Source organism: Myxocyprinus asiaticus, chromosome 34 (assembly GCF_019703515.2).
Source record: "Myxocyprinus asiaticus isolate MX2 ecotype Aquarium Trade chromosome 34, UBuf_Myxa_2, whole genome shotgun sequence".
Taxonomy (NCBI): Eukaryota; Metazoa; Chordata; class Actinopteri; order Cypriniformes; family Catostomidae; genus Myxocyprinus; species Myxocyprinus asiaticus.
In genome coordinates, this window is record NC_059377.1 from 24,181,548 (window position 1) to 24,203,491 (window position 21,944).

A 21,944-nucleotide genomic window follows, 5' to 3' on the forward strand; every position below is an offset into this window, starting at 1 on the left:
ATGTAAAATGCTTAAATTTTAAGTACCGTTCGTCTTCACTAAGTTTTGTGTTGTCGACCCATAACCATTTATCCTCTTCTTCCTCATCTGTCAGGCCAATCCAGAATGATCCTTGATTAGTGGTGTTTAACATGCTCATCAAGAACTTCTTAAAGGACAAGGTGTTGGCATGTTATTTACAAAAAGAATCTAAATTTCCATAAAAAATGTTTCCAAATACATAACATTATTCCATATTCATTCAGCACAATAATAATACAGACAAACCTGCTCGTCTCTGCTGTTTATAATTGCCAGATGTCCTCCACCTGAGACACATTCATCTCGACTCTGAGTCCAGTTCAGTGTGTTTGTAGAGAAGAGGTAACATTTTCCTGCATGATATTCCCAGTCTTTTGGACATGCTGAAATTCATTTGAGACAGGATGTCAACTTGTTTCAAACACAAGTACTTTTATACTCTCAAAAAATGTGGTTTGCTGCATGTTCAATTTACTAGATTAAAAATAAACCAAAGCAACAGAATTCTAGAACATTTTGTCTTAACTTGATTTTATTGTGTTCTCTCTGTTTAAATTTGTAAAATGGAAGTTTACTTAATTAATTTGAGTTGGGACTACATGTATACAGTATACTTATTGTGGTGTTAATGTAGCATTGATGAAACTGTGTGCTTGTGCTTAGCTTGAGGCTGGACACTCACTTTTAAATGATACTTGATTTGAGTGCTGCTTAGTTCTATAAGCAGTTGCAATTAAACTGAATGTTCAACAGTTTCACTGTCCGTAAACTTTTTTTTACCTGGCATATAAAATTAAGTTGGACCAACATAAGAAAATGTACATATTAATTAAACCTTAGTCAATTCAAACTACTATAGTACATTAATTTGACCTAATCCAACTAAATTATGTTGGCTTAATGAAACTGACTTAATCTTTATGAAAAACATTCAATTACTCAGTCAAATACTTTCTACAGTTTAATTAAGGGTAATGACTTCATTTTTTGAGTGTACTGCACTGAAAACCCTAATAAGTTGACTACTCATTTGAGTAAACTCTTTCCCTCATTTGAATTGAGTAATGGCTTCTCAAAAACTTATGTAATTAAGTCCAATTAACTTGGTGTTCATATAGAATGAACTTAACTATTTAGGTTAACTGTGCACTCAGTAATATTTTCCATAATTAAAAAAAAGTTTTAACTCCTAAAGACATGAATTGTAATTTTGCAATAAATGTTGGAAATCATGAGCACTCACATTAAAATGAAGACTCCAGTCATATCAGTAACCTCATAAAAGCTGTTTTATTCTACATGGAGAGGTTCCGCCAATGGGGGCTGCCATGTTACAGTCACATGATCAGCTGAATACTACTCGCTTAATCTCAGTAACCGTCCTGTTATTTGACACTTTCACTCATTGATTAAAGTAATCATGGCTGACTGTGAATACTACATTTCTACAATGGCATCTGAAACTGAAAACTACTTATTTTAAATGATGCTGCATCCAAGCCACTGGGTGTCAGTGTAAGTCCAAGCTGACACAAAGACAAAAGTTACTGAGTGCACCTTTAAGTCAAGTCTTAGTCTTTTGCTACAAGCCCAAATCAAATCTCAAGTACTTCAAATCCAAGTCTAAGTCGAGACTCATTTCTTAGTCTTTTGTCACGAGACAAAGGCAAGTTTCAAGACTTTCAAGGACAAATCTAAATCAAGTCTTAAGTCTTATGGTGCGGTCACATACAACGCGAAGAAAGTGTTCTCCTCGCATTGCTGGCGCGAGTTTGACCGCTGGATTATAAATTTGTGTTTAAACTCACGTTAGCGTGAGTAACACGAACCCGAGTATTCCCCCTTCTCTTCCAGAAAAGGACAGGAGGAGAAGCTTCTACAACAACATATCTTTCCACCATCAACTATGGCCGATATCACAACGATTGCTGCTATGTATCTGTTGTGGAAGTCCCAGATACGTTGGAAAACCAAACACCGTCGTGTTTGGGTGCATGATATCATCCAGAGGCGCATACAGCTCGGTGAATTTCACCGCCTTCTCCAGGAACTGTGTCTGGATGACTGCCGCTTCGTCCGGTCTCTGTACATGTATGACGTTGTGTCATACAATTCCGGGTGCCCACACACCGCTACAACAATTTTTTCATCCATTTTACCAGATTTCTTCTGCTACTACGTCAGTACGTCAGTGACATCCGTACAGTCTCAATGCTGATAGGCTTTCGCGACAACGCGTCATGCGAATTTCTCGCTTGAGTTGAAAAATTTCAACTCGCGTGAATGAAGCGATTTCGCGTGTTCGAGTCGCGTCATTTGCTGAATTCGCGTCTGTTCGCATCTATTTGCATGTTTGCATTGACTTTATGTAATCGCACCGTGCGAAACGCTCGCTTCGCATTGTATGTGAACGCACCATTAGTCTTTTGTCACAAGTCCAAGTCATATGTCTTGCAAGACCAAGCATAAGTCAAGTTTCAAGTCTTTGTCTTTTGTCAAAAGTCTTAGGAAAGGGTTAACTAGATGTTGGTAGACTTAACTCAGATTTGCTATTTAAATGTTGTTTCTTCTGTTGTTAATAATTTTAATTAAAGTTGATTCAATTTTAGATCAAACAATAGCACAGCTCAAATTAAGATCATAACTGATTCTAGGTCATTAAATAAACTTAATTCTCCATGGAAAAGCATTTATACCTTTATATATGTAAAAAGAAAGACTAAAGTCAACAGGGTCCAACTTGACCAAATGGGACACTGATCACCTTAATGGTGACATCAAATATTTGCAACAAAGAAACATAAATAATACTACAAAGGAGCTTAAACATCTATGAATTCTTAAGTACAACTATTTCAATTCCCCCATAACTTCCATTTGATCAAGGAAACATAATTAAATAATTCAAGCACAAAGCATTGTGGGTATTCTCCATAGTCTTAATTTTGTACAAAAAAAGTTTGTTAACACTTGAAATCTAAAGTCTATGGATTTTGAAGATAAATAAGTTCAATGAACTTAAATATTTAAGTTGTGAGCCCAAAATAGGACATTTAAAGCTGCACTATGTAACTTTGTGCTCTCTAGCGACATCTGTGGTTGGAATTTAAAACTGCAGGCAATCTGCAGAAGAATACATTACGTCAGTCGTGTTTCGACATTACCGCTCTGGGATGAATCATGATTTGAGGTTACCTGCTGGACATCTGCTGTGTGATCATGACTGGAAGATATTCAGAGCCGGAGTTATAATGTGCTATTTTCATGTTGATATTATTGTTATACGATTAAACATTTAAAAAATGAAATGTTACTTGCTTTGATGAAAAGAAACAACACTCTTATGTACGTATTTTGAATGAGTGAATTGTACACTTTTCTGACACTACACTCAAAGCGCTTTTACATAGAGAACAGGGGACTCTCCTGAATCACCACCAGTTACAAGTATATTTGAATATGATTATTCAAGTTTTTTATCGACTATTAATGTTTGTATTGTATTATCAATTTAAGAGGTGAAACTCATGATACTGCTGATTCGTGTTCAATGTAAGACTTCATTATTTTTACAATATTGAACTTGACAACGAAATCACTGATGAAAACTTGTTGACGAAAGGTTTTTTTATTTCGTCAATGACAACGAAGACGAGACGAAAAAGGCACTTCATGGAAATTATTAAATTATGTTATTAAAGCATAGCCTACTGTTGACGAAAATATGATGTTAAAAATTATACTGCAAGACCATAACAGTGCAAGAAATAAACAGAGGAAGAAATATCTTGATCATTTGTAAATAGAAGAAGATAGGCTATTAGATATGGATTCATTTAATCCAGTGCTGAGCTGCGTGAGTTGAACTTGTTAACACTGGGAAAATGAACCGCTTTAAAACGGGGTAAATACCTCATTCAAACGCATCCTATTTATACAAGAGATTCATCAATATATCCGCAACATTTATGGAAAAACTAACATCTGCACAACGAAACTAATGAGCATGTGAACTTGAATTAAATGATGAGCTAGTGACAATAATCGTAATTTGCGTTGTGAATACACTGTTTCCATAAGAAACACATGCATGTATCATTTCACTATTCATTATTATTTCAGGAGCTCAGTTTTTTTCCATTTTGCATGTCATCATCAAGTAAAAGATATTATTTTCGTTGACTAAAATGTTGTCATTTTTGTAAAACTGATAAAATGAATGAATATAACATGACGAAATATTGACTATTTTAAAGGATATTTTTGTCATAAGACTTAAACTAAAACTGTGCATAAAACGAAAACTGAAAAAATGAACACGGCAGTTGATAAAGCAAGTGAAACTGTAGGCCTAATAACTGTAAACTAAAAACATATAACGAGCAATAATGGGGATAAAATATACTTTATTAAATATGAAAATAATATGTACAAGAAGTCAATTTCAGAAGTCATACGTATTAGTAACAAGGACGTAGGTTTGATTTTGACATTGGTAGGGACCTAATAGCAGTCCGCAGAGACGCAGAGTCATTGTTCGACCTCACCTGTGACTGTGTCTCATTTGGAAGGCTGCATGCTAGGTAGGACGCATCCTTTGAAGGCTGCAGTATAATAAATGTCCTCCAACAGAACCTGCTGATGCTCATTTACCCCACCCATGGGTTTGACTTTACTTTGCTTAAATGAGTTCACATTTACTATATAGTGTGCTGTTCAAAATTGTTCATAATGTTAACAAATTATACATCTTTATAATTTGTCAACAATATTAACACTTTTTTGACTAGACTATATAGTATATGTGAACTAATTTAAGCAAAGTGACATCAGGTGTGTGGGTGTGTGTGGGGGGGGGGTGAGCACATAAACAGGTTTTAAACAAGCCTTGTTTAAAAGAGACGGCCTTTGTAGGACGAACGGAAACAGAACCTAACATGGTTGCTATGACAGCACGCCACTCTTTAACAAGCGCGAGCGCTTTGTGAGAAGGGAACAAAGTCCCTTTAGAAGGGAGTGTATGAGGTAAATTTTAGGAGAGTTATAATGATGTAAAGAGAAAAGAAAATTGTCTTTTAGTCTAATACTTTATATTAATTATATATTAATATAATTATACATTTTATATACTTTGCACCCATCTACTGAGGTACTTCAACTTGGGAATTAACATTCCTTACATTTGAACTTAAATTTTGAATTTGAATTTGGATGTCTCTGTATTTATGTGCAAATTGGCATCATTTTTATTAATTAAAAAAAAAAAAATTTTTTTTTTTACATTTCCGTTGAAGCAAAGAATTGTGGGTTCAAAGGTTGTGAGTGCCCACGAAGGATACACCTCATGCATCCTCCGAAGTCCCATGAAAGAAGGTCGCATTCGAAGGCTGCATTCAAAGTCGCTTTTATGAAACGAGACAGCCTCGATGACGTATGCGGACGACAAATACAACCTCCGGAGGACGCATCCTTCCAAACGAGACACAGCCGGCCACCTGCCTCTCTTCCTGCTCTGTCTGAGCTACCTGGCAGGACTGCTTCTGTCACCTGACCTGGCAGAATAACACATTGATGCATGCCATATGAACAGTGAGGAAAAACATTTATAGCTTAGTTAAGTAATATTATTACCATTATTGTTGACTCTACACATTAGCAACTGAGAAAATACTTTGACTGTTTGTCAACCTTTCTTTTTTTGGCTGCCATCCTGACTCGGCATATCACCAAATTAGCCTAATTGCCACACACACACACACACACACGAATGTTTAGGCTTGCCCCTCATCCCGTGATTGAAAAAATGCACTGTCCCTTAATCAATATGACGTGATTTGTCCTGTATTTTCGTGCACAGAACTGTTGGTATAAGGATGGTGTCTTCCTCACTTACCGGTAGCCTGCATGATGCGCATCTAGTTGATGGAGCTTTGGCGCTTCGTACAACCGGATGTAGCTACAGCCTCTCACACGTTAGCAAGAAATGGCAAAGCCAGTCCTATTAGCGACGTGGACTAGGGAGGTGGGACTCATAGTAGAGAACGAGATCTGTTACCCGTTTGTGTACCACAAATTCTGACGCTGCCTGTCTGGGCCAGGACGCTCTTGTAAAAGATATCCTTAATCTCAATGAGACTTTTCATGGTTAAATAAAGGTTAAATAAAATAAATAAATAAAAACCACAAGACACCGACGGACAACAGTGGTTATACATTTTAATTGTTTGATCAGAATTATTGCTAGGGGCAATTCAGTAGTTGCTGGATATTGGTAGAGACATGTCCCTAGCGTCTCTACTAAATTCTACGTCCCTGATTAGTAAACATGTACAGTAAATTCCCCTGACAATGGATCACGATCGCTAAACACACAAGTAATGTTCGATTCATAAAAGCATGACAACCCTACCAGACAACATACAGTGCATCCGGAAAGTATTCACAGTGCTTCACTTTTTCCACATTGTGTTGTTACAGCCTTATTCCAAAATGGATTAAATTCATTATTTTCCTCAAAATTCTACAAAAAATACCCCATAATGACAACGTGAAAGAAGTTTGTTTGAAATCTTTGCAAATTTATAAAAAAAAATAAAAATAAAAAAAAAAATTAAAAAATCACATGTACAGAAGTATTCACAGCCTTTGCTCAATGCTTTGTTGAAGCACCTTTGGCACCAATTACAGCCTCAAGTCTTTTTGAATATGATGCTACAAGCTTGGCACACCTATTTTTGGGCAGTTTCTCCCATTCTTCTTTGCAGAACCTCTCAAGCTCCATCAGGTTGGATGGGGAGCGTCGGTGCACAGCCATTTTCAGATCTCTCCAGAGATGTTCAATTGGGTTCAAGTCTGGGCTCTGGCTGGGCCACTCAAGGACATTCACAGAGTTGTCCCGGAGCCACTCCTTTGTTATCTTGGCTGTGTGCTTAGGGTCGTTGTCCTGTTGGAAGATGAACCTTCGCCCCAGTCTGAGGTCCAGAGCACTCAGGAGCAGGTTTTCATCAAGGATGTCTCTGTACATTGCTGCATTCATCTTTCCCTCAATCCTGACTAGTCTCCAAGTTCCTGAAAACATCCCCACAGCATGATGCTGCCACCACCATGCTTCATTGTAGGGATGGTATTGGCCAGGTGATGAGCAGTGCCTGGTTTCCTCCAGACATGATGCTTGCCATTCAGGCCAAAGAGTTCAATCTTTGTTTCTCATGGTCTGAGAGTCCTTCAGGTGCCTTTTGGCAAACTCCAGGCAGGCAGTCATGTGCCTTTTACTGAGGAGTGGCTTCCGTCTGGCCACTCTACCATACAGGCCTGATTGGTGGAGTGCTGCAGAGATGGTTGTTCTTCTGGAAGGTTCTCCTCTCTCCACAGAGAAACGCTGGAGCTCTGTCAGAGTGACCATCGGGTTCTTGGTCACCTCCCTGTCTAAGGCCCTTTTCCCCCTATCGCTCAGTTTGGCCGGGCGGCCAGCTCTAGGAAGAGTCCTGGTGGTTCCAAGCTTCTTCTATTTACGGATGATGGATGCCACTGTGCTCATTGGGACCTTCAATGCTGCAGAAATTTTTCTGTACCCTTCCCCAGATCTGTGCCTCGATACAATCCTGTCTCAGAGGTCAGCAGACAATTCCTTGGACTTCATGGCTTGGTTTGTGCTCTGACATGCACTGTTAACTGTGGGACCTTATATAGACAGGTGTGTACCTTTCCAAATTATGTCCAATCAACTGAATTTACCACAGGTGGACTCCAATCAAGTTGTAGAAACATCTCAAGGATGATCAGTGGAAACAGGATGCACTTGAGCTCAATTTTGAGTGTCATGGCAAAGGCTGTGAATACTTATGTACATGTGATTTTTTTTTGCATTTTTTATAAATTTGCAAAGATTTCAAACAAACTTCTTTCACGTTGTCATTACGGGGTATTGTTTGTAGAATTTTGAGGAAAATAATGAATTTAATCAATTTTGGAATAAGGCTGTGACATAACAAAATGTGGAAAAAGTGAAGCACTGTGAATACTTTCCAGATGCACTGTACTGTATCCAATTCCAAGCATTATAGCAGGTAAACAACCTCACCAAACAGATAACAGATGAACATCCATCCAGACTGCAACAATGCCATCCTGAACTGTGACTGATTGAACTGAACAGTGTCCTCAGCCGGAACACATGACAGCTGGCACTACTTTCCTATGTTTACGGAAATGATGTCATGACGCAAAGAGGAACGACTTAAGCCAGTGATTTCATGCCGAATCCGACCCGACAGCTCAAAATACAAATTAATTTTATAGGCTTTCCGAAATGAATTGGGGAAAGGTATAGAGGTCTGCAACTGTTTCATCCTTTGCGCTGCATCTAGATTGTTTTTAGCGCAGTTGTCACAAAGTTTCAACAATCTGAACAAGTTCAGGCTGCACAGAAGGGACTGTTGCAGTGTTTCATATTATTCCATATTGTTCTGCACCAACTGAAGTCTCAGCAAATAAACGGTAAGGCAATGCTTTTTTCCCCTTCTACTCTAGTGTACTAAGGAGCTGCTGTGCCTTGTTAAGACTGTGTATGTTAACAGTTTCAGTACTGTTACAAATGTTGCCTATATGCTTACATAAAAACAGCCTATTGCAACAGTACTTGCTAGGAGAAGAAATTAGATAGTAAACGATTTCGGGTTTGGGTCAGGTTCGGACTTAAAATATGACCGTATCGTTCGGGCCGGTAGGCTTGGGCCACACGGTCTCAGGTACGGGCCGGGTTTCATTTTAAGGCCCATGCAGACCTCTAATAAGGTAAGGACATTGTTTTGAACACTGATTGTTTATGTACTTAATCAGTAATGGCAATGCGTTAATTTTTAACCCAAAAATCTTATAGTGCAGCTTTAAGTAATACTTGATTAAGACAACTAGCTATATCCAGTAATGACAACTTTAGGGTTTACAGTGTGTATGGTGACTAACATCGGAAAAAGACATCACTTACCACTGTTCAGAGCTTTGGACAGATTTTGTTGGCAGTGATGAAGGTCTTTAAGTGCACCTGAAAATCCAATTTGAATGTGACAAAACTGAGTTATTGATTTTATTGGACAGATGTAGTTACAGAGCTCAGTCTTGAAGCTCTGCGTTATTACAGTACATCTAATTGGAGAGGTTTTGTTCCAGAAAAAATCCTCACCTGTAAGATTCCCACTTAGCACATTGTGGAGCTGCTGAAGATTTTTAAGCTTCCTCTCTGTATACACATCTAAAGTAGTTTATGATTAGATGTAACTTATTGTTTACGTCATAATGTATTATAAGAACCAAGCACTAAATATAAATGACCTCAAGAGCAAGTGTAAACAGGGATATATACGTACATTGGAAGCTAAGAGCAATTAGACCTCCCATGAGTAGAATACAAAAAGCCATTAGTATCAGTCGAACACAGTCAAAACATGGTTTGGTCTTTTGCATAGCTTTAGAAGAATCTCCTACAAAAAAATACATACAGTATAAGAGAGTGCTTTATAATAATATGTTATATTTTAGGTCAACGTCTCTATTTTTTGTCAAGCATATTTCAAAATAGAGCTAATATTTACTTTTAATTTTAGAGAAGTGCAAGGATGAGCAAAGTGTGAATTAATATGTTTTCTCTGTTAAGCTTAGTGATCAAATGTACTGATAATGTTTCCTTGATTTCATAAGAACATCAACATCCTGCCATGAACTTCCCCAACTGTCAACTTACTATGCAACCTTACTCTTCTCCAATAGGTCATGTTCACTTAAATGCAAAAATGTCACTTCTGACATTCCTGTGTTTCTCATGTAAAAACATGCAGTGGTCTCTAAAAGTCTGATGCCACTGAAAATCTGGTATGCAAAGTCTTATTTAAACATTTTAAAACAAATGTTACAAATATTATTAACCATTTACAAGAGAAGATTCTGCACTGCTTCTAGGTCACTAAACATATGTAACCTTAACACATTTATGACATTGACCATCTTTTGTAGAATAGGTCAGTTCCCTATCTGTCACTCACTCAACGTTGAGTCGATGTAGTGACACTAGGGGTCACTTTTGGGAGCCCGAGACACCTCTGGTCTTTGATAAAAGGCCAATGAAAATTGGCGAGTGGTATTTGCACGCCACTCCCCTGCACATACGGATATAAAAGGAGCTGGTATGCAACCACTCATTCAGATTTTCTCTTCGGAGCCAAACGGTCATGCTCACTGAGCTGAATTCTACTGTTCATTCACCTCTGCTGGATCTGACGGCGCATTTCAGCGGCTTCTCCCTCCTCTGCACTGGTGCACTGCAGAGAACGCCCCTGGGTGCTTCGGCAGAAAAAAGAGAGTAGCTTTTTCCTCTAAAAGAGTATATTTCTCTAAAAGAGCGGCACACACGGAACGTCTTTTTAAAGACGCGTCTTTTTAAAGATGCCTTTCTGATTGTGTGTTATTCCTGGTTGCGGTTGTTATCTCTCAACTTCGGATGGTCATGATCGTCAAGGTCTTTCGAGTCTGGGCGCGACCCACACGGAGGCAGCGTTTGTGGATGGTTCATGTTCTCACTGCGAGAACATGACCATGGCAACTTTGCGGTCGCAGCTTGCTTTCGTAAGACCCCAGCGGCTCCCCGCCTCGGTCCTTCTACCTACGGGTATGAGGCCAGCGCAGCTAGCACTGGGGGCAATTTGGGGACCCCAATGGGATCGCCTCCGCCAGGTATCCCCCCGCGGGCCTCCCATTCCCCAGCATGCTTGTCTGCCCCAGTCGGGCTTCCGGATGAGTCCGCCAGCTCGTCTCACGGCGAGTCTGGCCTCTTGTTCGGAGCCCGCAAAGATGATGAGCTCTCGAACGCAGCATCGGAGAGCGGGCTTGTCCAGTCGGACGCAGAAGCCTCAGCTGGGCTCCCCCCCTCGGGGATGATTGCCCAGTCACAGGCTGATGCAGAAATGACGGACATGCTTTCCCGGGCGGCCGTGAGCGTCGGGTTAGAGTGGAACCCTCCACTCTCCCCTGAACCCTCACGGCTTGATGATTGGTTCCTGGGCTCGCGGCGCCGCTCAAAGCAGCCACGCCCCGCTCCAGTGCCTTTCTTCCCGGAAGTGCACGAGGAGCTGACGAAATCGTGGGAGGCACCTTTTACTGCCTGGCCACGATTCCGCAGTTCCCCTGCCCTCACTACCCTCAATGGCGGGGCGGCCAGGGGCTATATGGTGATTCCCCCGGTGGATAAGGTGCTCGTGGTGCACCTATGTCCGCAGAGTGCCACCACCTGGTGTGGACGCCCTAAGCTCCCGTCCAAGCCCTGTAGGCTCACGTCATCCCTGACGGCTAAAGCCTACAGTGCTGCTGGACAAGCCGCCTCTGCCCTGCACACCATGGCTCTCCTGCAGGTCCACCAAGCCAAGGCATTGAAAGAACTGCACGAGGGTAGTTCCGCCCCAGATTTGATGCAGGAACTGCGCTCGGCGACCGACCTTGCTCTCCGAGCGACGAAGGTCACAGCGCGTCTCTCGGGCGGACGATGGCCACATTAGTGGCACATTAAACCTTTGGCTCAACCTGGTTGAGATGGGTGAGGCCGACAAGACACGGTTTCTTGCTGTCCCAATTTCCTAGGCTGGCCTATTCGGCGACAACGTTGAGGACTTTGCCCAGCAGTTCTCAGCGGTGAAGCAGCAGACGGAGGCTATCCGGCACATTCTGCCCCGGCGCGGCTCAAGATCCAGCACCCCATCTGCTCGTCGCCAAGGGCATCCCCCTGCGGTGACAGCACCGGCTCAGCCGCAGCCCACCCCTTTGGCCCGGCCCCGGCGTGGAGCCCACCGCAGGAAGCAGACGCCGCCCGTCTCACAGTCGACTGCTAAGAACCCATGGAGGTCGTCAAAGTGCCCCTGAGACAGGCGACCCAGGGATGAAAAAACCCACTCACCTGGAGCTGGTAAGAAGACCACTCCATCCCCCAGTGGAGGGCCTGGTGGAAAATCTTTTGTTGCCTTTTTCTTTAATTTCACCGCATGCCCAAGTGGCTGCGGTACCCAACAGTTCAGCAAAAGAGCGGTTTTCTTCCTCCCTGGGTCACACACCCGTTGTGCATGGTCGTCATCACGACTACCGTCCACGGGTTTTTCCTTGCAGGATTGGCGCTCCAGTGGTGGCCTTCCTGCCCCTGAGTGCCCAGCTGTGGCACACAGCCGCCCCCAATGTGGCAGTCTCCACGGGTTACGAGGACAGGCCTCTTCCTCCCCAGTTCCAGGCTGTTCCGAGTGTGGTCACAAGGAGCCAGGTAAGTGCTTCGATGTCCCTAGACTCAGCGCAGCCACAATGTGGTGTGGCACCTTGAGCTCCGCCCCGCCACTAGGCCCCACCTGCCGGTACATCCGACGACATTGTCCCCTTGGTCCCCCTTGTGTGGAAATTGGATGCATGGCTTGCGCTTTCCAATCCGTCGCGATGGCTGATCCAGACCGTCCGACTCGGCTACGCGATTCAGTTCACCAGGCGCCCGCCCAGGTTCAGCGGAATCCACTTCACCTTGGTCAAGGATGAAAATGCTGCTGCCTTGCACATGGAGATCTCTACCCTCCTACGGAAGGGCACGATAGGCCCTGTCCCTCCGGCCGAGATGAAGAAGGGGTTTTACAGCCCCTACTTCATCGTACCGAAAAAGGTGGTGGGTTGCGGCCAATCTTGGACCTGCGAGTACTGAACCGGGCCTTACACAGACTCCCGTCCAAGATGCTGATGCAAAAACGCATTCTGGCAAGTGTCCGGCATCAAGATTGGTTTGCGGCGGTAGACCTGAAGGATGTGTACTTCCACGTCTCGATCCTTCCTCGACACAGACCATTCCTGCAGTTTGCATTCGAGGGTCAGGCGTATCAGTACAAAGTCTACCCTTTTGGCCTGTCCCTGTCTCCTCACGTCTTCACGAAGGTTGCAGAGGCAGCCCTTGCCCCGTTAAGGAAGGTGGGCATTCGCAATGCATATATCCAGACCGCGCCTCGTTCCCACATGGGACCTCTCTGTAGTTCTTCAGGGTCTACAGAGAGCCCCCTTTGTGCCTTTGCAGTCAGCCGAGCTTAAGGCACTCTCCTTGAAGACTGCCCTCCTGACTGTGCTCACTTCCATCAAGAGGGTAGGAGACCTGCAAGCATTCTCTGTCAGCAAAACGTGCCTGGAGTTCGGTCCGGGCTACTCTCACTTGATCCTGAGACCCCGACCAGGCTATGTGCCCAGGTTCCCACGACCCCTTTTAGGGACCAGGTGGTGAAACTGCAAGCGCTGCCCCAGGAGGAGTCAGACCCAGCCCTGTCATTGCGGTGTCCAGTGCGCGCTTTACGCATCTATTTGGATCGCACGCAGAGCTTTAGGATCTCTGAGCAGCTCTTTGTCTGCTTTGGTGCACAGCGGAAAGGAAGCGCTGTCTCCAAGCAGAGGATCGCCCACTGGCTCATTGATGCCATAACTATGGCATATCACGCCCAGGACATGCCGCCCCCGGTAGGGCTACGAGCCCATTCTACCAGGGGTGTAGCGGCCTCCTGGGCCCTGGCCAGGGGTGCCTCTCTAACAGACATTTGCAGAGCAGCAGGTTTGGCAACACCCAACACCTTTGCAAGGTTCTACAACCTCCGGGTGGTACCGGTTTTGTCCCAGGTAGTGGCACGCAATACAAGTGGATAAGCCCGGGATAGCCGGCCGGGTGTATCGCTTGCACATAGCACCTTCCACCTCCCTTTGAGCTGAAGACGTGCGCCATTAATTCCCAGTAGTGTTCACAAACTTTGTTCTCTGGTTGACTTCCTCCGAGCCCTGTGGCAGTCGGGTGTTCGGAGAGACTCGCTGCCGGCCCAGTACATGTGCAAACTAAGAGTCCTGTTCTGGGGTAAGTGCTCCGCATGTGACGGTTCCCTGTAAGGCTAACCCCATGCGATATATATCTTCCGCTAATTCATTTCCCTGTTGGCAAACTGCATCTTCCTTGGGCAGAGCCCCTCTGCCCCAGTCTCCATGTTTGTAGTAACTCCTCCCCCGTTGGGTAGGATCTACCTTGAAGACTCTCCACATGATCGGAAAGACCATGTGATGTATTCTTCCACTTAAATACCCCCCCCCCTTTGGGCGAAGTGTGGTCTCCGCGGTGTCTTCCCCTTGGGAGGGACACCCCCCGACAAGACCTCGTGGCTCAGTCGGATAATCCCCCTTTATTAGGGAGTGGAAAAAGAGAAGGGGAAAAGAAGCCACGACTGGGTTAGCCTGTCTCTAACTTTTGGGTTGTTGACTTGTCCCCAAAGGGCCGTTCGACACTCATAACTATGTTGGGGGAGGTTACGCATCAACCTGGTGTGCTGGCTACGAGGCACACAGTGGTCTGCCCACCACACACTGCCAGTTCACGTAAAACAGTTCAGCCAGTTGTGGCATTTCGTATAGGGACCCCTAGTGTCACTACATCGACACAACGTCGAGTGAGTGACAGATAGGGAATGTCATGGTTACTTGTGTAACCTCCGTTCCCTGTTGGAGGGCACGAGACGTTTTGTCCCTCCTGCCACAACGCTGAACTACCCGCTGAAATGGCCGGACCTTGTCTCGGCTCCTCAGCATAAAACCTGAATGAGTGGTTGCATACCAGCTCCTTTTATACGCATATGTCCGGGGGAGTGGCATGCAAATACCAATCACCAATTTTCATTGGCTTTTTATCAAAGACCAGAGGTGTCTTGGGCTCCCAAGAGTGACCCCTAGTGTCACTACATCGACACAACGTCTCGTTCCCTCCATCAGGGAACGGAGGTTACACAAGTAATCGTGACGATTCCCTTGCTTCCATTGAAGCACAAAAATTGAAACATTCTCAGATCATGCTGAAATAATATAGATTGCATAAACTTGTTGAGTGCATGCTGTCACCCTTAAACTCTGGGGCATTTTTGGACTTCTACCTGCAAATTTTCACATTTAAAATTTAAAAGCTCACTATTCATACATACTGTGGACTAACTGCAAAAAACTGGTGTCATTTTTTTTTAAAAACCCCCCAAATAAAAAAAGACTCCAATTATTCATAAATAATATAGTATATGTTTACAATCTTATGATGATGAGAAAGTTTTAAAAAATCTAACTTTGTAAGCATGTAATTCTGGTTCTGTTTACTCTATCTCCCTTTAAAAAGTTTTATATCATTCCACTAGATGGCAGCGTACTAGGAAAACAAATTTTTCCTCTATCACCTTATATCACAATATGCCGATCTCATATGTAGGTGGCGCTCTGATGCATTTTAGTCCTCGCAGATGTGTTCGTCCATAGACATTCAGTTTAATATTCAGTTCATGCACCACCCCCATTGTTTTATCAAATATCTTGGCCTCTGAGTGAACTATATAAACTCAATCTACATGTCATTAGAAAGCTGGTTTTCCCCTTTGCGATGTTATATAACAATTTATCACCAATAGTTGACATATTTTGCCAATGATTTGTTAAGCATGCTTGTCCTGCTGGACTGCATATTTTGTTCTGGACATCTAAGATATAACACTGGATTATTCACATAAGCAAGCTCACAGACATTTATTTATATTTGCTTTTACCTCAGGCAGTGTTCTAAAGTTTTTGGCTGTTTGGGGCTTACAGCAGCAGTGGTCGTCGCATAGAAGAGATGTTTGTATTTATGTATCACAGAAATCATATTTTACTTTGTGATTCTTTTGAAAATGTCTTTCGAACTGTGGTGTTAGCGCAAAAAATACCATACAGTCACATTCCTGAGAATGAGAGCTTTCATTTGATATATGATTTGTCCACTTAATTGCAATGTGAAAGACTTTTATATTCATATTAATATTTCTACCACATTACCTCTAGATGTTTTCAGTCCTCATTTGTTATTTTATATAAAATAAATCCAAATTCATGCTGTTGGATGGAAAGTTCTTAAATGATACCACATGACTTATGTATACCCAAGGACTTTAACATTTTAAGTGTAATGTATTTCAACGTTTTAATCAGTGGTCTCAGACTTTTGGACTCCATTGAATGTATAAAACCATGTTTTGCTTAAAATTACATTTTTAAAAAATGTAGCTAATGTGTCTCAACTTTTTTTTTTCATTGTACAGCAAATTTGTTTGTATTCCATAGACTTTTCTTACATTTGTTGTGCACGCTTTGTTTTCGCTTGCAAAAGGAACATTCGCAATCACTAAATTACTTGCAACATGTTATAAGCATTAAAAACACCTCTGAAAACTCACCTAAATGACACTGATCTGTATCGTTTCTTTTATCTCCGTTCCTCTTCACAAATATCACATCAGAATAAACAACGTCGTCAGACATTTTTATAAGCCTTTGATTCAAAAGAGATACTTCTTAAAATGCATGTGAGGCTGGAAAAAATATATGCATTGTCATTTTTTCTTTCGGCGAATTATGAGAAGTTAGTGAAAGCAGGAACTTGATAAACCTTTTTCACACTCCAGGTTTTGGAAGTAAAAGTTTGCAGGGTAAACTTCGACAGTGGTGAATGGGATATCACAGCAAATATTATTTTCACTTACCCATTTGTTCCAAGACCAAAAGAAAAAAAATCCACCATTACATTTGAATGACTTACCAGAAGAGGAAAAAATAGAGAGCGGTGGATTAGGCAAGTCGGATGTGAGAAGATGCCATATTTACTGTCACTCTCTCAGCAGCTGCAATAGAAACCCCAAAGCAGCTGTGGTAATGCATTTTTTAAAACTAATTCCAGGGTAGTATAACAATAAGCATAATGTTATAAACTTACACTCAATATTTAAAAAATGTATAGTATAAAAAAATGCGAGATTTACACTGATAAATAAGGCAGAAACGCGTCATCACAGTCTGTGAAAAAGGTATATTGTTCAAGGAACTGGATGAAGCTTGATTCTCGATTTCTATCAAGAACCTGATCTTAGCATCTCGACACTGTATTGACCTGTTTCATGTCACTGTATGATCACGCCGCCATGTTTGTGACCAAAATTCTATATTTCTTCATGGTGCTTGCGCTGTGGGATGCGGCAAAAGCTGGCGATTTTTTTTTCTATTAATAAATCATGAAAAGGTGATACTGGTGTTTACTTACCAGAGCCAAAATGTAATTCAATAAAGTTTTATATTTTAAGTGACACGGCTTAATTTAGCTAAAGTCAAGCAGCGACGAAGGGCAGGGATAAAAACACTTGTGGGTCTTTTGCTCATTTATTGAGACATGTCAGTTATCGGTACACGTGTCTATTATATTTATAACATCATCGATTCGGATACAATAACTGGAAATGCACATCGGATGATATTATCCATAACGGCCGGACTGTATAAAAGGTATGTATGTCATGTAACACATTGTAATAAATAAATAAAAAAAAAGCACTTTAATGTGATATATAGTACATATTTAATGTGTATTTAAATATGTCAGTCAATAAACAACACACCATAAGATCATGAAGCACAGACTTTATTCACACCACCAGACTACAATGTAAACATACTATTCATATTCACTAATAGTCTATGCCTCTGTTGCTTTCTGTGTATTCTTCATGAGTTAAAAGCAGCTCTTGCATTAATACAGCCGGGATCATCACAGATGTTTATAATATTCTGACCAAATCAGAGCAGAAAATAACACAAACTTTTGGAACTTCTGAATGAGAGATGTTTATGATGATGCACCGGTTGGCGTGTGTCCTCGCCGGTGTTACAATAATCTAGGGGTGTAAATCGGACGTTTCATCAGATCTTATATCGATTCTCTTGGCCTGCGATCCGATATTTGCCGATACTTCAAAGTCTGCCGCGATACGATTTTGATTTGATTCGATTCAGGGCCCTGCGATCGATATTCCGATATTATGTGCCTATTTTACACAGTCAGTTACTTATTATTATTACTATTATTTATTTATTTATTTATGTATTGCCCTCAAATGCAACCAAAATATAATTTGAATATTTTATTGAGCTCTCTGAAAAGAGCAAATTTAATATCCACATTGGGACATCCACAACAAAATAAGGTACTTCAGATGTTGAAAAAAATTATACAGATAATAATATAAAAAATAACATCACACACAAGAGATCAATCGTTTGATTACAGCTTATTTTTCAGTTTAATCCAATTCAAAGTACTTACATACCCTTGACTTGTTTCCAAATATCCGTGCTATCCGCGGTTTTCTTGGCTACAACTTCCAGTTGTAATGAAAAATTCTGTCACAGTTAACTGGGATAAATGTTAGTAAGAGTGTTAATGTGTAGATGTGTAAAGTCTTATAAATGATGCTAGTGCTGGGCAGCAGGTGATTTCTCTTTCCCTCATTAGTGCTGTTCAGAATGTCGGCGTTGTCAAGACGTTCCCTTACGACTCAGTACACTCAACACTGCGTAGCAATGCATATGGGGAATACCTTCTTATATGACCTAGTTGAAACCTCTCTACAATAACGTCAATATACCAATATTGGCTCTGTCTGTATTGTTTGAAACTGTCCACTATAAAAACAGGTGCACAAACACCATTTCCTCAGAATTTCTTCCTTCAAGACAGCGATCATCTCTTGTCTAGAAGCCCTCTACCTTCGCCGTCAATATACACAAGTCAGCAGGCAGAATCTTTGCGGGAAGACTTTCCGCTCCCCTGCAGTGCTCCGGCGAACATCACAATGCCTCGCCAATTGATGCTTCGCTGGTGAACGGGCCTCAGCATCCTGATTCCCCGCAGCGCTTCGGCATCCTTACAAAGCAATTGTATATTGTATATTGTGTGATATAAATATAAATATGTATTAATTTGTATATTTACTGTATATATCTAAAAGAGTCACTTACGTGTTCGCGTCTATTTAAAGATGTCGTTCCGTAAGTGTTCCTTGTGTGAGAGGCACATCCCGCTGTCAGATCAGCATGAGAGCTGCGTTTACTGTCTGGGCCACGCCCACGCAGAGACAGCTCTCATGGAGACAGACTGTCCTCACTGTGAGGGCATGAGTCTCAAGACGAATCACCCCCGTTCTGAGTGACGATTCAGCCTCATGCCCCCTCCCACCCACCTCTTCTGTGATACTGAGGATTCACATGAGGAAGCACGGTGGGGCCACGAGCCCCTCAGTCTCTCCGAAGCACATGTTTTCAGATACGCTTTGTGCGAGATGAGCTCCGACCTTCTGAAAGAGCGGGCGGCCTCGTCTCGTTCAGCAGTTCTGATGCTGGGGATAATAATGACGATGTCATGTCTCACGCTGCAGCAGTCGAGTGGTCATTGGATGATGCTGCCGCCCCTCCCCCCCAGCATGGGAGAGGAACGTACATGCGTCACTGACAGGGAGATGCTCCACGTCCTTACAAGGGCAGTCGAAGAGCTTCACCTTGAGTGGTCTCCCCAAGAGGAACCTGAACATACTCGCCTCGATGAATGGTTGCTGCAGTCCGGACGCCGTCAAATGGCAGCGTCTCGCAAATCTGCCCCATTCTTCGCAGTGACGCCATCCTCTTAAATGTGGATCACGGGGAAGAAAACGGTTATGCCCATTTACCCCCTGTGGAGGAGGCGGTAGCGGCACACCTCTGCCCAGTGAGTAACAGGGCATGGAAATCACGCCCCATACATCCTTCCAAACCAGTGTCTCCAGCCGGCCTCTTTGGCGGCTCTGTGAATAAGTTTGCTGAGCGTTATGTCGCGACTCAGCAGCAGTCACAGGCTATGAGACACTTAATGCCCAAACGGAGTATATCGCAGCCGGTTCGCCCTTGCTCTGTTTCGAGCCAGCACCCAACAAAAAGCCCCATACCTACTGCCTCACCGGCACCTGCGTATCAACACATGCAGCAAAAGCGCTCCTGATGGGCACAACCCTTTGAAGCGGAAAGCAGAGTCTGCGGTTCCCTCTGGGTCTGCTCCAAAAATGCTTGATTGGAGACACTAAACACTGTTCCCCATCTCTCCACTACTGGTTGTCAGGAAAGGAATATTGCTGTTCACAATATTGTTCAAAATGTTGTTTCTGTGTCTTGCACTCAAATAAATGCAATAAAAAATGCAATAAGTGCAAAAAAGAATACAGCACTCATTGCAAATGCATGAGATGCTCACACATTCTCAAGAAAGAGCCCTTTTCCTCTTCAAAGCACACACATTATGCGCAACCGCTTCCCTATAGTGAGCTTCGCATCATATCAACAGTGAGCAAACCAAATTGCCCTCTGTCCCATTACACGGACGCGTGGCGAGCCCTAATGGGTATATCAGAATGTGTGCAAAAAACAATTGAACATGGTTATATGATCCAATTTGCATACCAGCCACCCCATTTCACCGGTGTTCTGTCTTCCATGGTTTCACCCGAAGATGTGCCAGTGTTACGAGCCGAAATAAATAATCTCATCGTGAAAAACGCACTAGAGATTGTGCCAAATTGTCAAGCATAAAAAGGGTTTACAGTCATTATTTTCTTGTTCCAAAGAAAGATGGCAGACTTCTGCCAATCCTGGATCTGAGACTTTTCAATCGCGCACTCATAAAGCAGCCATTCAAAATTATTACTCAGAAACGTAATTGCATGTACGCCCACACGATTGGTTTGCATCGATAGATCTGAAGGATGCGTACTTTCATATCCAAATTGTACGACATCACATTTGAGATTCGCGTTCGAGGGAACAGCGTATCAATTCAAAGTCCTGCTCTTCGGACTGTCTCTGGCTCCTCACACATTCACGAAGTGCATCAATGTGGTTCTCGCCCCTCTGAGACTGAGCGGCGTATGTATCTTGAACTACCTCAACGATTGACTGTTACTGGTACAATCAGAGGCTTTGTTATGCCAGCACAGCCAGAGACTTTCTGCTTCAGCATCTAAACAGCTTGGGCTTTAATGTGAACTGGGAAAAGAGCATGCTCTCCCCCAACCAACAAATCTCCTTTTTGGGAGTCCGCCTCGACTCCACGAGCGGGCACGCGTACCTCACCAGCGAGCGTGTTCAGGCCATTCTACAGTGTCTGTCTCAGTTCAAACTGGGGAGAACACTACCACTGAAGCTGTTAACAGAAAGCATTGGGATTTATGGCGGCAACATATGTCCCAGACCACCTGAATTACGGCATGGACCTATTGTCATGCCAAGGGGTGATAACGGGTGAATGGAGACTTCATCCTCAAACTTTACTGAGGATTTGGGAAATATTCGGTAAAGCAGAATTCAATCTATTTGCCTCAGTGGAGAATGCCCACTGTCCCCTCTGGTACTCGAAGTCCCAAACCCCGCTGGGAGCGGATGCAATGGCACACAAATGGCCGGCGAAACGCAAATATGCGTTTTCCCCTGTATGCCTGATTCACTCTGTCATATGCAAAGTCAGAGAGGACAAGGAAACGGTTCTGTTAGTAGCGCCGAAATTGCCCAACCAGCCATGGTTTCCAGAAATGATGGAGATGCTGTACAGCTCGCCATGGGAAATACTGCTAGGGATCTCCTCTCTCAAGCGCAAGGCACAATCTGGCATCCACAGCCTCAGCTGTGGAACCTGCATGTGTGGCCCCTGAACAGGGCACACTAGAAGTGCCAGAACTGATGCATTCAGTCATGAACACCATTTTACAGGCCAGAGCACCATCCACGAGATGCCTCTACATGCTAAAATGGAAGGTGTTCACTGATAAGTGTCTCTTACATGGGAAAGACCCAGCAAACTGCCCCATATATGAAATTCTAATATTTCTTCAAAAGCGATTAGACGCAGGACTCACCCCATCAACGCTCAAAGTGTATGTAGCAACTATTGCTGCGTATCATGCACATGAAGCCGGCACCTCTATAGGCAAGCATAATTTAATCAAAGTTCCAAAAGGGAGATGATTTGGGACTTAACT

General features: G+C 42.9%; 1 protein-coding gene across 21 annotated transcripts in view; it reads right to left on the reverse strand.

Annotated features, from left to right (window-relative positions):
- LOC127425301 (C-type lectin domain family 4 member E-like) overlaps positions 1-17,043 on the reverse strand; it is a 40,740-nt gene extending 23,697 nt beyond the window's left edge. For 8 of the 21 annotated variants that reach the window (XM_051671125.1, XM_051671122.1, XM_051671112.1 and 5 more), the window contains exons 1-7: positions 16,602-16,662; positions 16,296-16,390; positions 9,387-9,500; positions 9,203-9,271; positions 9,008-9,064; positions 268-404; positions 27-148 (exon numbers count right to left, since the gene is read on the reverse strand). In XM_051671125.1, the coding sequence (XP_051527085.1) occupies positions 27-148; positions 268-404; positions 9,008-9,064; positions 9,203-9,271; positions 9,387-9,500; positions 16,296-16,390; positions 16,602-16,639 (632 nt within the window). In that variant the 5' untranslated portion in view covers positions 16,640-16,662. Of the gene's footprint in view, positions 1-26; positions 149-267; positions 405-9,007; positions 9,065-9,202; positions 9,272-9,386; positions 9,501-16,295; positions 16,431-16,507; positions 16,547-16,601; positions 16,740-16,877 lie in introns of those variants that run through there. The other 13 variants (XM_051671126.1, XM_051671113.1, XM_051671123.1 and 10 more) reach the window with 7 other exon arrangements.
- Between the last annotated feature and the right edge of the window lie 4,901 nt (positions 17,044-21,944).